At 42.9% G+C, this 17,213-nt stretch overlaps 1 protein-coding gene across 6 annotated transcripts in view; it reads left to right on the top strand.

Annotated features, from left to right (window-relative positions):
- The window catches only part of LOC139365115 (septin-9-like), a 131,193-nt gene that overhangs the window by 80,501 nt on the left and 33,479 nt on the right, over window positions 1-17,213 (top strand). For all 6 annotated transcript variants that reach the window (XM_071102508.1, XM_071102507.1, XM_071102512.1 and 3 more), the window contains one exon: window positions 9,188-9,409. In XM_071102508.1, coding sequence (XP_070958609.1) covers window positions 9,188-9,409 — 222 coding nt within the window. The remainder of the gene's footprint in view (window positions 1-9,187; window positions 9,410-17,213) is intronic.

Raw genomic sequence — 17,213 nt, forward strand, 5'->3', positions numbered from 1 at the left:
CCCCCCCTCCTCCAATGTCATATCAGTTAGGGGAGGAATGATGTCATAAACATATAACCTAATTTGCATAGTCAGCACTTCATTTGCATTGTCCCAAATAACATTTCAACTAACCGCAGCCCTAACCTTTTGATTAACATCATCTGACAAATGGTGAACACATCACATTGGGTTTAAAACTGAAATAGTTAGTGTTTGTACTTATTGGACTAGTTTAGGTAATGTAGTTCTTCCCTGTTTTACAACATGTTCTCCCTCTTGAAGACACAATGTGCAGTAGATGCAGGGCTAGATTATAGACGGTGTAGGACAGGTGTCAAACATATGGATCTGGCCTGCGGGGGGGCATAACACAGTTTTTGGGAATATTTTAGAGCCTGTTTGTAGTTAGCTGGCTGTTAAGTGGGAATGCCCCAAGCTATGCATGGAGAGAGTAAATCACATCTATTCAGTCCCCTCTCCGCTATTCTCCTGTCTATTCCTCTCCTCTCTCTGGTATTGGGACTTCTGTCTTTATTTACAGAGCAAAGCAACTGCATACTCTGCAATGACAGACAAAACAACATTCTTTATGGGCCATAATTGAAACCAGGAGCACAACAATTCCAGTAAATCTGGAAAAGTATTTATATTTTTTTGTGGGAATTCTAAAAGCATTTTTCTGTGGATTCTTACGAAATGCATTTTTCATGCCAATTTCATATCGAAATGAAGGCAATCTCTATTTAATTTTAGGTTGACACACCCCTTCACAGCAACAACCTGGTTGAAGAGTTTCAAGGGATAGGAGAGCCCACTGGAGTTGGAATCTGGGGATGATTAGATGCCCATAAATGCAGAAGACACATTTCAGTTGAATGCATTCAGTTGTACAACTGACTAGGTATCCCCCTTTCCATGATAAAATGATGAGGGCCAGGTTGGGAATTTAGCCATGACATCAGGGTTAACACCATTACTCTTACAATGAGTGTCACCTAAATAAAGTCATTTTAATGACATGTCCTCTTCTCTTTGCAGTGCCATGAGATCTTTAATAACCACAGTGAGTCAGGCCATCTGTTAAAGTTTTTTTTAAATAAAATAAAAAATGTTAATCTCGGCAAGTCAGTTAAGAACAAATTCTTATTTACAATGATGGCCTACACTGGCCAAACCCGGACGACGCTGTTCCAATTGTGCGCCGCCCTATGGGATTCACAATCACGGCCGGTTGTGATACAACCTGGATTCGAACCAGGGTGTCTGTAGTGACGCCTCTAGCACTGAGACACAATGCCTTAGACTGCTGCGCCACTCGGGACAGACTGCCATCTGAAAGACTGCCATCTGAAAGACTGCCATCTGAAAGACTGCCATCTGAAAGACTGCCATCTGAAAGACTGCCATCTGAAAGACTGTCATCTGAAAGACTGCCATCTGAAAGACTGCCATCTGAAAGACTGCCATCTGAAAGACTGCCATCTGAAAGACTGCCATCGGAAAGACTGCCATCGGAAAGACTGCCATCTGAAAGACTGCCATCTGAAAGACTGCACATCCCATTCTAAAGAGGGATGTAGCCTATGTAATGTAATCCACTCAATTCCAGGAAATGATCATTAGAGGGATCCATCCATGACAACATATTGCCTCCACAGTGAACCTTATGGTCCCACTGATTGCTGCTGACTGTTACTATTCAACTGACATCTGTTCTACTCTGAAACATTGATAACTCTCCCTACGAATACCCCGTTTATAATGCATTACAATCACATAAAGCTTCATGTGCCATGCATAATGCTTTATAACTACATAGATTGTTCATAACCATTTTATAATTAGAGAGGTAGAGATGAAACAGGATCATCTTCACTTGGACTCATATCTACAATCTGCTTGGCTGACAGTTTGTGGCTTATTAGGTTTGGTTTTATCCTGAAGGTGGTTTTGTTGTCAGCTAGCAAACACAGTGATAATGTGGATGTTGTCCACATTCTGGGAAAGCGACTGGAACCATACTCAATGAATGACATGTTTGTAAAGTTGAGACACACACAACCCTCATCCATTCCTCTGCTTTTCTTGTCTGGTTAACTGGTTCTTCTCTCCCTGTCCCCGTGTGATAATGTGCTGCTAATGTCTCCCAGCTGTTTAGGTGAAATGGCCAACCAGACATTCTAACTAATGAAAGGGTCAAGGGTCATTTCAGATTTATAGGGTCATTTTCCAAAAAGCACTCAGACACCTATGTTTCGGCGCTGCACAGCAGGCCAAGGCATCCCTGAATAACAATAACGACATCCAATCAGTTCCATGTTATGCACTTTGGCAAGACATATTGGCTGACATACTGTAGAGCCCTCAAACTCAACTCTGGACCTCGAAGCCTGGATTGGATTTAGACCTGGGACACCAGGTATGTGCATTTAATTATCAGGTAGAACAGAAAACCAGCAGGCCCCGGACATCATAGGGTAAGAGTTGAATACCCCTGCTATCGAGTTTTTAGAGTTAGTTTACTTCATTTCCAGGTCTCCTTGAAAAGGGGTTTTAACCTCTAGGGATTTGATCGTGGTTAAACAAAGGCTACATTTACTTCACAAAGTTGCACAACGTTTTAGCAGTGTAGTCAGACAGAAAGGTTGTCTGGCCCTCTTGTATGTGCTGTTGGTTGGTAGTGTACCTAGTGTCATCGGGTTCATGAGCTGTCAACGTACAAAGCTAGGGTTGTTAGAATCCTTTGAATCGTGATACTGGTATCGTCCCAGCCCTAATCCCTGCATCGTTCCTATAGTGTCACCCTCTAAACCCTCGAAACTAGACGTTTCTTAACAACCAGGAATGGGAGATTAGTGTGTGTTTCTATTTACTTCTTGTTAAACAGGCCCAAACACAGCCAAGACGTACCCAGCTCTCTGGCTCCCTGTAGAGCAGGGGTGTCAAAGTCAAATGGACGGAGGGCCAAATAAAAAAATCAGCTACAAGACGAGGGCCGGACTGTTCGAATGTTCATTGAAAAATTTTTAAATGACGCATATAGTCTAGTGAACCTAATTGAACCTACTGAAAACCTAACAAATATATTACAATATGATCAGATAAATAAAGCAATATTTTCTTATGGCTCTGTCAGTAATCTTTAATTTTCAACAGACACAAAAGACAAATTTCCTTTATATAAATATCCCCATAACATGAACATTAAATGAAAGAAACCGGTATTCAAGGCACCATCAGTAGACTATATTTTCTATTTTAGCAAAAGTTCAAAGTTCAAATTTACTTCAAAGAAAAAACAATAATAGCAATTTTCTATCATCCACTCAACTGAAATATTTTTAAAATATAATTGGATTGAAATACAAAAAAATAAAGTGCAAAAATCTATTAATCAAAAACAACACTTTGTTTAAGGAGAAGTAACATGCAGTGAAAACAAATATTAAATTTTAACTTTTAAACTTGAACTGAGTAAAAACTCTAAATATGTGATTGCACAGTAATGTTCACTTGTTTGAGGTTGAGGGTGATACTTGGTGGTGTCCCATCTTTTCCACAAGTTCATCAATGTTCGGGGTAAGGCTCTGAGCTGAAGAAATCCTCAGAATTGAGTGGAGGTGTTCAGCAGTAAGTCGACTTCTGTGTGATGTTTTGTTCAGGTTCATCAAAGAAAACAGTTGTTCACACAGGTATGTGCTGCCAAACATAGACAACGTTTGAGCAGCCTGGATGCGCAGCTGGGGCATTGTGCCGGGGAGGAAACGGGCAAACTCCGCAGCACCCACTGCCGCATATTTTTCCCTCAGTGCATCATTGCATTGGAGGTCAATCAACTCCATTTGGAGGTTTGGTGGTGAGCTTTCCACGTCAACAGCAAATGGGTTACCGAGCAGTTCCAACCTGCTTTTTTGTGCTTCAAAGTCAGCAAATCGGCGTCGAAAGTCAGTGGTAAGCATACCTATTTTATCAGCCAACTGTGTGCTCGGGAACGCACTGGTAGAGAGCTTCTCTTTCATGGTCTGGCAGCTGGGAAAGTGGCTCAAATTTTCTTTCCGCATCTGCGTCTCCCACAGAGTCAGTTTGGTTTTAAATGCCTTCACTGTACTGTACATATCAGAGATGACACGATCCCGACCCTGCAGCTGCAAGATTATTGCATTCAGATGACTCGTAATGTCACACAGAAAAGCCATTTCACACAGAAACATTTCGTCTCGGAGTTGTGTTGTGTCTTTCCCTTTGCTGTCCAAGAATAGACAAATCTCCTCACGAAGCTCGAAACATCTTTGAAGCACCTTTCCCTGGCTTAGCCATCGCACCTCTGTGTGATAAGGCAAATCACCATGCTCCGTTTCTAACTCCGTCAGAAATGCCTTGAACTGGCGGTGATTCAAACCTTTGGCTCTGATAAAGTTAACTGTGCGCGTGATGATGCTCATTACATGCTCCATTTTCAAGGCTTTACCGCACAACGCTTCCTGGTGTATGATACAATGATAAGCTGTCAGCTCACCTGTCGCGTTTTCCTCTTGCATCTTTTCCCGTATCTTCGCCACCAGTCCGCTCCTGTGTCCACACATCGCAGGTGCTCCGTCGGTTGTCAAACCCACGAGTTTTTCCCAAGGCAGCTCCATCTCATTTACACATCTTGACACCTCTTCATACAAATCATGCCCCGTAGTTGTGCCATGCATAGGACGTAAAGCCAAAAACTCCTCTGTCACGCTTAGGCTGGAGTCCACTCCGCGGATGAAAATTGACAACTGGGCAATGTCAGAAATGTCGGTGCTCTCATCCACAGCCAAGGAATATGCAATAAAATCTTTTCCCTTTTTCACAAGCTGCTCTTTTAGATTGATGGACAACTGGTCTACTCTCTCGGCAATGGTGTTTCTGCTCAGACTCACATTTAAAAAGAGTTGCCTTTTTTCTGGGCAAACTTCGTCACAAACTTTAATCATGCAGTTTTTGATGAAATCCCCCTCCGTAAATGGCCGGGCTGATTTAGCGATCTCTTCTGCCAAAATAAAACTGGCCTTGACAGCAGCCTGGCCTTGTGATTTGGCTTTTTTGAACAGAGCCTGTCGAGATTTGAGGCCTCGTTTTAATTCCTCTGCCTTTTGTAGCCTTTGTTCCATGTCCATATTCTTGTTTTTGTCCGCGTGTTTCGTTTCATAATGTCGTCTCAGATTATACTCTTTCAGTACCGCCACACTTTCTCCACACAGAAGACACACAGGTTTTCCAGCTACCTTCGTGAACATATACTCCGACTCCCACCTTGTTTGAAACCCCCGGTTCTCAGTATCCACCTTCCGTTTTGCCATTTTTGATGGGTATCTGAAAGTTAATTTTACTGTGATGCTGACGACTGCTGTGCCAATAAATATTGAAATGAAGCAGCCTACTGCTCGGTGCGTCACCTTTGCATTGTGGGAAATGTAGTATTGGTGCGTGTAAAAGATCTGCGGGCTGCCGGCTTGCTGCGGGCCGGTTCTAATAATAAATCAAGATCATCCCAGGGGCCGTAAAAAACCTTCTTGCGGGCCGGATGTGGCCCGCGGGCCTTAACTCTGACATATGTGCTGTAGAGGGAACAGACAGGTACATGTGTAACAGTATAACTTTAGACCGTCCCCTCGCCCATACCCGAGCGCGAACCAGGGACCCTCTGCACACATCAACAACAGTCACCCACGAAGCATCGTTATCCATCGCTCCACAAAAGCTGCGGCCCTTGCAGGGCAAGGGGAACCACTACTTCAAGGTCTCAGAGCAAGTGACGTCACCGATTGAAACGCGCACACCGCTAACTAGCTAGCTGTTTCACATCCGTTACACATGTATGGCCCATCCTCCCAAAGGGGTGCTGCAGTGTCCCCTGAAGAGGGAAGGAAAAAGAGACAATCTGTGACTCTTATTTAACGAAGGGAGGGTCGAGACACTGTCACCTTGTTAACCATGATCCTTCACTCCTCACCTTGCAGAGCATGTTGTAACACTCATCATAGCAGTTCTGTACCATGGTCAGATAGTTATGCCCCATCCTCTCCAAAGGGGTTCTGCAGTGTCCCCTGATGCTAAGGGAAAGGGCTGAGCAGTGACTCTATTTGGGATGGACACTGCATCGTCTTGTCTCTGTAACCATGGAGATGAGCCATTGCACTTCACCTCACTCAATGAGTCTTTTACATCAGTCAGAGCCTTTTGTAAGTAACTCTGTTTACAGTACGTGACTGGCATGTGAGGTTAGCTGGATATATAGTACCAGTCAAAAGTTTGGACACACCTACTCATTCAAGGGTTTTTCTTTATTTTACTATTTACTGCATTGTAGAATAATAGTGAAGACATCAAAACTATGAAATAACAAATAACACAATAATGTTGTAACCAAAAAAGTGTTAAACAAATATTTTAGATTTGAAATTCTTCAAAGTAGCCACCCTTTGCCTTGATGACAGCTTTGCACACTCTTGGCATTCTCTCAACCAGCTTCATGAGGTAGTCACCTGGAATGCATTTCAATTAACAGGTGTGCCTTAAGTTATTTTGTGGAATTTCTTTCCTTAATGTGTTTGAGCCAATCAGTTGTGTTGTAACAAGGTAGGGGTGGTATGCAGATTATAGCCCTATTTGGTAAAAGACCAAGTCCATATTATGGCAAGAACCGCTCAATTAAGCAAAGAGAAACGACAGTCCATCATTACTTTGACATGAAGGTCTCTGTAAAATGTCAAGAACTTTGAACGTTTCTTTAAGTGCGGTTGCAAAAACCATCAGGCGCTATGATGAAACTGGCTCTCATGAGGACCGCCACAGGAAAGGAAGACCAAGAGTTACCTCTGCTACAGAGGATAAGTTCATAAGAGTTACCAGCCTCAGAAAATGCAGCCCAAATAAATGCTTCACAGAGTTCAAGTAACAGACATAACTCATTGTCAACTGTTCAGAGGAGACTGAGTGAATCAGGCCTTCATGGTCGAATTGCTGCAAAGAAACCACTACTAAAGGACACCAATAAGATGAAGAGACTTGCTTGGGCCAAGAAACACGAGCAATAGACTTTAGACCAGTGGAAATCTGTCCTTTGGTCAGAGTCCAAATTTTAGATTTTTGGTTCCAACCGCCGTGTCTTTGTGAGAGGCAGAGTAGCTACCCCATCTGGTTTGCGCTTAGTGGGACTATCATTTGGTTTTCAACAGGACAATAACCCAAAACACACCTCCAGGCTGTGTACGTGCTATTTGACCAAGAAGGGGAGTGATGGAGTGCTGCATCAGATGACCTGGCCTCCACAATCACCCGACCTCAACCCAATTGAGATGGTTTGGAATGGGTTGGACCGCGGAGTGAAGGAAAAGCAGCCAAGAAGTGCTCAGCATATGTGGGGACTCCTTCAAGACTGTTGGAAAAGCATTCCAGGTGAAGAATTGGTTCCTGGTTGAGAGTGCCCAGAGTGTGCAAAGCTGTCATCAAGGCAAAGGGTGGCTACTTTGAAGAATCTCAAATATATTTTGATATGTTAAACACTTTTTTGGTTACAACATGATTCCGTATGTGGTATTTCATAGTTTTGATGTCTTCACTATTATTCTACAATGTAGAAAATAGTCCAAATAAAGAAAAACCCTGTACTGTACTGTAGATAGCCTGGTAACCAGGTCTGTTTGTGCTTCAGCCAACTCCTCAGTCATCCTCTCTTCTACTGTATGCCATGACAACACACATGACAGAAGAGTTGGCTGAAGCCCGAACATTCTGGTCACCAGATCTATCTATGACCAACCACCCTCCTATATGCCAGTCAAGAACAGTAAGCACAGGGTAGAGCCAGGTATTGGAAGTTACCATAGTGACATGTTGATCAGTATTATTCTGTACCTGTTGCAGTGGAAACTACTAGAGGAGAGGGTGACTGGTGTCTGGACCAGGATGGGGAAGTGGTGTGGAGGCCAGTTGGAGCTAGTTCCCTATAGGCTAGGTGTGTCTCTAACTCTGCCCGTTTCTATAGAAACATTTACTTTGACATCATACTCAATTCACAAGACTTTTCTTTTGAAAACAGACTGGTATCAAGTGTTCTGTGAACAAGATATACCAGCCTATTATCTTCCTACCAGAACCTGGTGTAGTAGTCTTTACAGTGAACTCTCTTCAGTGTTGTTGTTATCGGAGTTGTAACTAGCTGGAGGGATGGGGGATGGAATCTTGATGGCTGTAAAATTATTGGCAGCCTGCCCTTGTGGCTCCAAGAGAGGAGCTGACTGTCCTCCTCGTGTGTGTGTGTGTGTGTGTGTGTGTGTGTGTGTGTGTGTTTGTCAGTCATCCTTAATAGCACTGTTGATTCCAGAGTTGTGAGTAGGTCAGGTTTCAGGTTTTCACTCTCTCATCATCAGCAGGACACACCATATTAAACAATATGCCTGGTGATCAGACACCACCCAGCATACATAGTTAACTTGAGTTAGAATCTGCAGGGGGGTCCTCCTGTAACTCAGGAAAATATACAGAATATTATTATATGAATGTATATGAGTCCTGCGGTGGTCAGACAAACATGTACTGTGTATCTAACCCTCAGTAGAGACTGTTTACTTCAATATGACTGTTGAGTAAGTGTGTGACTGCAGAAGGCTCTGGGTGGTGCTGAAACACGGTTGGTTCAGTACTTCAGAAGGCCCCGGGTGGTGCTGAAACACGGTTGGTTCAGTACTTAAGAAGGCTCTGGGTGGTGCTAAAACACAGTTGGTTCAGTACTTCAGAAGGCCCCGGGTGGTGCTGAAGCACGGTTGGTTCAGTACTTCAGAAGGCTCTGGGTGGTGCTGAAACACGGTTGAACAAACACGGTTTGTTCAGACTAGTGTTTGGCTCTAGCCCGGGTCTAGCTAAGTTATGTCTAGCTAGTAACTAGCTCCTCACAGCTGTGTAGAAAACCATCCTTCCAACTCCTTCACTTGTTTCTGATGACACAGCAATATGGTTCTGCTATATGTTTAGTGTAGTATACTAACTGTATAAGTTGGTTACTTGAATCTGTCAGGTTTTTGTTATCTTGCTACTTTAAATTATTTTCTTTATTTCACAGTAGGAAGCTCATGTAATGTGTCCAGTATATTTCAAAGATACATGATCACACGAGAGGAAATAAATGGTTTATCCACTTGTACTGACATGTATTTCTCTCTCCCTCTCTCCTCAGAGTCAGAGGTCACTACCAGCTACAGCAGTAGAGCCATGTCTGAGGTGGCTGTGCCCGAGATGATGATGCCGACCCCGGCGATGCCCGCAGTGTGCCAGGTGGAGAAGACTGTGCCAGGTCCTGGCATGGGGGACTTCAGCTATGTGGGCATCGATGCCATCCTGGAACAGATGCGGAGAAAGGCCATGAAACAGGGCTTCGAGCTCAACATCATGGTAGTGGGTGAGTTAACATGGAGAGAGAGAACACACCCACACAAACAGATCAACATCATGGTAGTGGGTGAGTTAACATGAAGAGAGAGAACACACCCACACAAATAGATCAACATCATGGTAGTGGGTGAGTTAACATGAAGAGAGAGAGCACACCCACACAAACAGATCAACATCATGGTAGTGGGTGAGTTAACATGAAGAGAGAACACACCCACACAAACAGATCAACATCATGGTAGTGGGTGAGTTAACATGAAGAGAGAACACACCCACACAAACAGATCAATATCATGGTAGTGGGTGAGTTAACATGGAGAGAGAGAACACACCCACACAAACAGATCAACATCATGGTAGTGGGTGAGTTAACATGAAGAGAGAGAACACACCCACACAAACAGATCAACATCATGGTAGTGGGTGAGTTAACATGAAGAGAGAGAACACACCCACACAAACAGATCAACATCATGGTAGTGGGTGAGTTAACATGAAGAGAGAGAGCACACCCACACAAACAGATCAACATCATGGTAGTGGGTGAGTTAACATGGAGAGAGAGAGAGCACACCCACACAAACAGATCAACATCATGGTAGTGGGTGAGTTAACATGAAGAGAGAGAACACACCCACACAAACAGATCAACATCATGGTAGTGGGTGAGTTAACATGAAGAGAGAGAGCACACCCACACAAACAGATCAACATCATGGTAGTGGGTGAGTTAACATGAAGAGAGAGAACACACCCACACAAACAGATCAACATCATGGTAGTGGGTGAGTTAACATGAAGAGAGAGAACACACCCACACAAACAGATCAACATCATGGTAGTGGGTGAGTTAACATGAAGAGAGAGAACACACCCACACAAACATATCAACATCATGGTAGTGGGTGAGTTAACATGAAGAGAGAGAACACACCCACACAAACAGATCAACATCATGGTAGTGGGTGAGTTAACATGAAGAGAGAGAACACACCCACACAAACAGATCAACATCATGGTAGTGGGTGAGTTAACATGAAGAGAGAGAACACACCCACACAAACAGATCAACATCATGGTAGTGGGTGAGTTAACATGAAGAGAGAGAACACACCCACACAAACAGATCAACATCATGGTAGTGGGTGAGTTAACATGAAGAGAGAGAACACACCCACACAAACAGATCAACATCATGGTAGTGGGTGAGTTAACATGAAGAGAGAGAACACACCCACACAAACAGATCAACATCATGGTAGTGGGTGAGTTAACATGAAGAGAGAGAACACACCCACACAAACAGATCAACATCATGGTAGTGGGTGAGTTAACATGAAGAGAGAGAACACACCCACACAAACAGATCAACATCATGGTAGTGGGTGAGTTAACATGAAGAGAGAGAACACACCCACACAAACAGATCAACATCATGGTAGTGGGTGAGTTAACATGAAGAGAGAGAACACACCCACACAAACAGATCAACATCATGGTAGTGGGTGAGTTAACATGAAGAGAGAGAACACACCCACACAAACATATCAACATCATGGTAGTGGGTGAGTTAACATGAAGAGAGAGAACACACCCACACAAACAGATCAAATTCAATCAATCACATTTATTTTATAAAGCCCTTTTTACGTCAGCTGTGCTTTACAAATACCCTGCTTAAAACCCCAATGAGCAAGCAATGCAAATGCCATACAGAGACACACATACACACACATACACACACATATATACACACACACACACACACACACACACACACACACACACACACACAGCACACAACACACAACACACAACACACAGCATACAGCACAACATCTTGGTAGTGGGTGAGTTAACATGGTGAGAGACGAATGCATGTGTACTGTATATGATCATAGGTTTACATCAAATGAGCTCAAGATCCTGGTCTGCTGTTATCCAGCCTGAAGAAACACAGGCCAGGAGGTGGTGGTGTGTGATAGGGACCAGGCTGTGTTTACGGTGAGAGGCTGAGTTAATGTTATCCTCTCCTGGGTTATTCAAGGAGGATATATCTCTAATTTAACAAGAGGATCTCTCTAATTAAGAACGCTCTCATTTTCACACACACACACATTTACCCCCCCCCCCCCCCACACACACACACACAGCCTTTTGACACTCCCACCATACTGACACTCCCTCATCAGTGTGTGATGGCTCCTTTTTAAAACTGTATATTTTTTACAACACACACTCCTTCCTTCACCAGAGACCAGCCCCTATAAAACCCCTTTGCCATGCTGTCTCCACACCACGTCTCCATTTGATGATGTCGCGACTGTCAGTCTGCTCTGTGGGTTCTTTCCGTGAATAAAACGGCTCACACTACAGCCTACAGGGGTACTTCAAGGAAGGAGGATGCAGACTCATCCATGGAAAAGAAAATCCCCAAAACGACCACTTAGTCTCCTGCAGTGTTAATGTGCACTCAGGTGTAATTTGTCATTTAAGTCTGCCTGTGAGAACAGAGCTGTAGGGAAGGAGACAGAACACAGGACGTTGGGTTAATGTTTGAATTTCTCTGCTACAGACTACTCTGGTATATAATAAGTGTACTGAACAAAAATATAAATGCAACAATTTCTACGATTTTACTGAGTTACAGTTCATATAAGGAGATCAGTCAATTGAAATAAATTCATTAGGCCCTAATCTATGGATTTCACGACTGGGCAGGGGCACAGCCATGGTTGGGCCTTGTGGGGCGTAGGCCCACTCACTGGGGAGCCAGCCCCAGCCAATCAGAAGGGCTTTATTACTGACAGAAATACTCCTCAGCACCAATCCCGCAGGTGAAGAAGCCGGATGTGGAGGTTCTGGGCTGGCGTGGTTACTTGTGGTCTGTGGTTGTGAGACCGGTTGAATGTATTGCCAAATTCTCAAAAATGACATCAGTTGCAGCTTATGGTAGAGAAATGAACATTCAATTCTCTGGCAACAGCTCTGGTGAACATTCCTGCAGCCAGCATGCCAATGGCACGCTCCCCTCAACTTGAGACATCTGTGGCATTGTGTTGTGTGACAAAACTTCACATTTTATAGTGGCCTTTTGTTGTCCCCAGCACAAGGTGCACATGTGTAATGATCATGCTTTTTAATCAGCTTCTTGATATGCCACACCTTTCAGGTGGATGCATTATCTTGGTAAAGGAGAAATTCTCACTAACAGGGATGTAAACAAATTTGTGCACAAAATTTGAGAGAAATAAGCTTTTTTGTGCGAATGGAAAATGTTTTTGTTCAGTGTGTATATATTCAGTGTGTTTTATACAGAGGATATATAGAAAGGAAAAGAAAAGTACACTACACTCCTCTCACATCATTCATGTCTCATAATAATCCTCCATACTGTATAGTGGTGTGTCCTATATAGAACTGTCTCATAATAATCCTCCATACTGTATAGTGGTGTGTCCTATATATAACTGTCTCATAATAATCCTCCATACTGTATAGTGGTGTGTCCTATATAGAACTGTCTCATAATAATCCTCCATACTGTATAGTGGTGTGTCCTATATGGAACTGTCTCATAATAATCCTCCTTACTGTATAGTGGTGTGTCCTATATGGAACTGTCTCATAATAATCCTCCTTACTGTATAGTGGTGTGTCCTATATAGAACTGTCTCATAATAATCCTCCATACTGTATAGTGGTGTGTCCTATATGGAACTGTCTCATAATAATCCTCCATACTGTATAGTGGTGTGTCCTATATGGAACTGTCTCATAATAATCCTCCATACTGTATAGTGGTGTGTCCTATATAGAACTGTCTCATAATAATCCTCCATACTGTATAGTGGTGTGTCCTATATGGAACTGTCTCATAATAATCCTCCATACTGTATAGTGGTGTGTCCTATATAGAACTGTCTCATAATAATCCTCCATACTGTATAGTGGTGTGTCCTATATAGAACTGTCTCATAATAATCCTCCATACTGTATAGTGGTGTGTCCTATATAGAACTGTCTCATAATAATCCTCCATACTGTATAGTGGTGCGTCCTATATAGAACTGTCTCATAATAATCCTCCATACTGTATAGTGGTGTGTCCTATATAGAACTGTCTCATAATAATCCTCCATACTGTATAGTGGTGTGTCCTATATAGAACTGTCTCATAATAATCCTCCATACTGTATAGTGGTGTGTCCTATATAGAACTGTCTCATAATAATCCTCCATACTGTATAGTGGTGTGTCCTATATGGAACTGTCTCATAATAATCCTCCATACTGTATAGTGGTGCGTCCTATATATAACTGTCTCATAATAATCCTCCATACTGTATAGTGGTGTGTCCTATATAGAACTGTCTCATAATAATCCTCCATACTGTATAGTGGTGTGTCCTATATAGAACTGTCTCATAATAATCCTCCATACTGTATAGTGGTGTGTCCTATATAGAACTGTCTCATAATAATCCTCCATACTGTATAGTGGTGGGTCAGTATACAGTAGTTCCACTGAGTGGGACACATCTACATGTCTGAATAACTACTTTTCTGTACTGGAAGTGGGTGAGAGGGTGTGTGGGTGGGGTCATGAGGGGGTTGAGGGGTGAGGCAGTGCCCAGGGTTAGTGTCTGTTCTCTCTCTCTGTGATGTGGAGTCTGCTGACAAAATCTACATTCCTCTCACATTCCCCTGTGGTTGGCCCTGGTGTCCTGGATACAGAGCTCGGCAACCTGCCACCCATTCAGCTCAGGGCTGACTGTAGGCTACGCCATCGTGTGTGTGTGTGTGTGTGTGTGTGTGTGTGTGTGTGTGTGTGTGTGTGTGTGTGTGTGTGTGTGTGTGTGTGTGTGTGTGTGTGTGTGTGTACATGGTCAGGGCTCAGTGGGATGGGCTGTCAAAATCCCACTGAGCTATATATACAGTTGAAGTGTACCTATGATAAAAAATTACAGACCTCTACATGCTTTGAAGTTGGAAAACCTGCAAAATCGGCAGTGTATCAAATACTTGTTCTCCCCACTGTGTGTGTGTGTATATATATATATACACACACACAGTTGAAGTCGGAAGTTTACATACACCTTAGCCAAATACATTTAAACTCAGTTTTTCACAATTCCTGACATTTAATCCAAGTAAAAAATTCCCTGTTTTAGGTAATTTAGGATCACCACTTTATTTTAAGAATGTGAAATGTCAGAATAATAGTAGAGGTATTTATTTCAGCTTTTACTTCTTTCATCACATTCCCAGAGAATCAGACGTTTACATACACTCAATTCATATTTGGTAGCATTGCCTTTAAATTGTTTAACTTGGGTCAAACGTTTTGGGTAGCCTCCCACAAGCTTCCCACAATAAGTTGGGTGAATTTTGGCCCATTCCTTCTGACAGAGCTGGTGTAACTGAGTCAGGTTTGTAGGCCAAATTTTCTATGTGATTAAGGTCAGGGCTTTGTGATGGCCACTCCAATACTTTGACTTTGTTGTCCTTAAGCCATTTTGCCACAACTTTGGAAGTATGCTTGGGGTCATTGTCCATTTGGAAGACCCATTTGCGACCAAGCTTTAACTGATGTCTTGAGATGTTGCTTCAATATATCCATGTAATTTTCCTGCCTCATGATGCCATCTATTTTGTGAAGTGCACCAGTCCCTCCTGCAACAAAGCACCCCCACAACATGATGCTGCCAACCCCACAACATGATGCTGCCACCCCCGTGCTTCCTCCCCCTTTTTCCTCCAAACATAACGATGGTCATTATGGCCAAACAGTTCTATTTTTGTTTGATCAGACCAGAGGACATTTCTCCAAAAAGTACGATCTTTGTCCCCATGTGCAATTGCAAACCGTAGTCTGGCTTTTTTATGGCGGTTTTGGAGCAGTGGCTTCTTCCTTGCTGAGCGGCCTTTCAGGTTATGTCGATATTGGACTCGTTTTACTGTTGGTATTGATACTTTTGTACCTGTTTCCTCCAGCGTCTTCACAAGGTGCTTTGCTGTTCTTGGACTGATTTGCACTTTTCGTACCAAAGTATGTTCATCTCTAGGAGACAGAACGCCTCTCCTTCCTGAGCGGTAGGACGGCTGCGTGGTCCCATGGTGTTTATACTTGCATACTATTATTTGTACAGATAAACATGGTACCTTCAGGCGCTTGGAAATTGCTCCCAAGGATGAACCAGACTTGCAGAGATCTACAAATTATTTTCTGAGGTCTTGGCTGATTTCTTTTGATTTTCTCATGATGTCAAGCAAAGAGGCACTGAGTTTGAAGGTAGGCCTTGAAATACATCCACAGGTACACCTCCAATTGACTCAAGTTATGTTAATTAGCCTATCAGACGATTCTAAAGCCATGACATTTTCTGGAATTTTCCAAGCTGTTTAAAGGCACAGTCAACTTAGTGTATGTAAATTTGTGGAGTGGTTGAAAAACGAGTTTTAATGACTTGTTTTAACTTCTGACTCCAGCTCTGTGTGTGTGTATATTCTACCATTCAAACGTTTGGAGTCACTTAGAAATGTCCTTGTTTTTGAAAGAAAAGCCAAAAGAAAATGTCCATTAAAATAACAAACTGATCAGAAATACAGTGTAGACATTGTTAATGTTGTAAATGACTATTGTAGCTGGAAACGGCTGATTTGTAATGGAATATCTACATAGGCGTACAGAGGCCCATTATCAGCAACCACCACTCCTGTGTTCCAATGGTTGTATTAGCTAATCCAAGTTTAACATTTTAAAAGGCTAATTGATCATTAGAAAACCCTTTTGCAATTATGTTAGCACAGCTGAAAACTGTTGTTCTGATTAAAGAAGCAATTAAACTGGCCTTCTTTAGACTAGTTGAGTGTCTGGAGCATCAGCATTTGTGGGTTTGATTACAGGCTCAAAATGGCCAGAAATAAAGACCTTTCTTCTGAAACTTGTGAGTCTATTCTTGTTCTGAGAAATGAAGGCTATTCCATGCGAGAAATTGCCAAGAAACTGAAGATCTCGTTCAACGCTGTGTACGACTCCCTTCACAGAACAGCGCAAACTGGCTCTAACCAGAATAGAAAGAGGAGTGGGAGGCCCCGGTGCATAACTGAGCAAGAGGACAAGTACATTAGAGTGTCTAGTTTTGGTAATAGACGCCTCACAAATCCTCAACTGGCAGCTTCATTAAATAGTACCTGCAAAACACCAGTCTCAACATCAACAGTGAAGAGGTGACTCCAGGATGCTGGCCTTCTAGGCAGAGTTGCAAAGAAAAAGACATATCTCAGACTGGCCAATAAAATAAAATATTAAGATAGGCAAAAGAACACAGACACTGGACAGAGGAAGATTGGAAAAGGTTGTTATGATCAGACAAATCTAAGTTTGAGGTGTTCGGATCACAAAGAACATTCATGAGACGCGTATCCTAGATCAGCACTCCTACTCTGAGATGGTTACTAATGTTTAATACACCTGTATTGTTGTATTGATACCCTGTCCTTCCTCTCACAATCTGGCTGGTCTTTGGGTCCAGCCTTTCAGCTAGGGGTATCAACACTGTAGCATGTCTACAGCCCATCCCACTGAACCCTGACCTTGGCCCCGTAGCTCACAGGATTCCCCTCTTCAGGCTCAGCCACTCATACCAACCGTTCAGGGGAATTCTAGACCCCTAAAAAATGTGATACAGTGCCTCTGGTATGGGACTTCAACAGCATGAGCACAGGGTTGGTATTGGCCTGGATAGTGCACATCTCTACTTTAACAATCACATCGGTCCCCGACCGGGCAATTTGGGTTTTCATAA

This window comes from Oncorhynchus clarkii, chromosome 13, assembly GCF_045791955.1.
Source record: "Oncorhynchus clarkii lewisi isolate Uvic-CL-2024 chromosome 13, UVic_Ocla_1.0, whole genome shotgun sequence".
Classification (NCBI taxonomy): domain Eukaryota; kingdom Metazoa; phylum Chordata; class Actinopteri; order Salmoniformes; family Salmonidae; genus Oncorhynchus; species Oncorhynchus clarkii.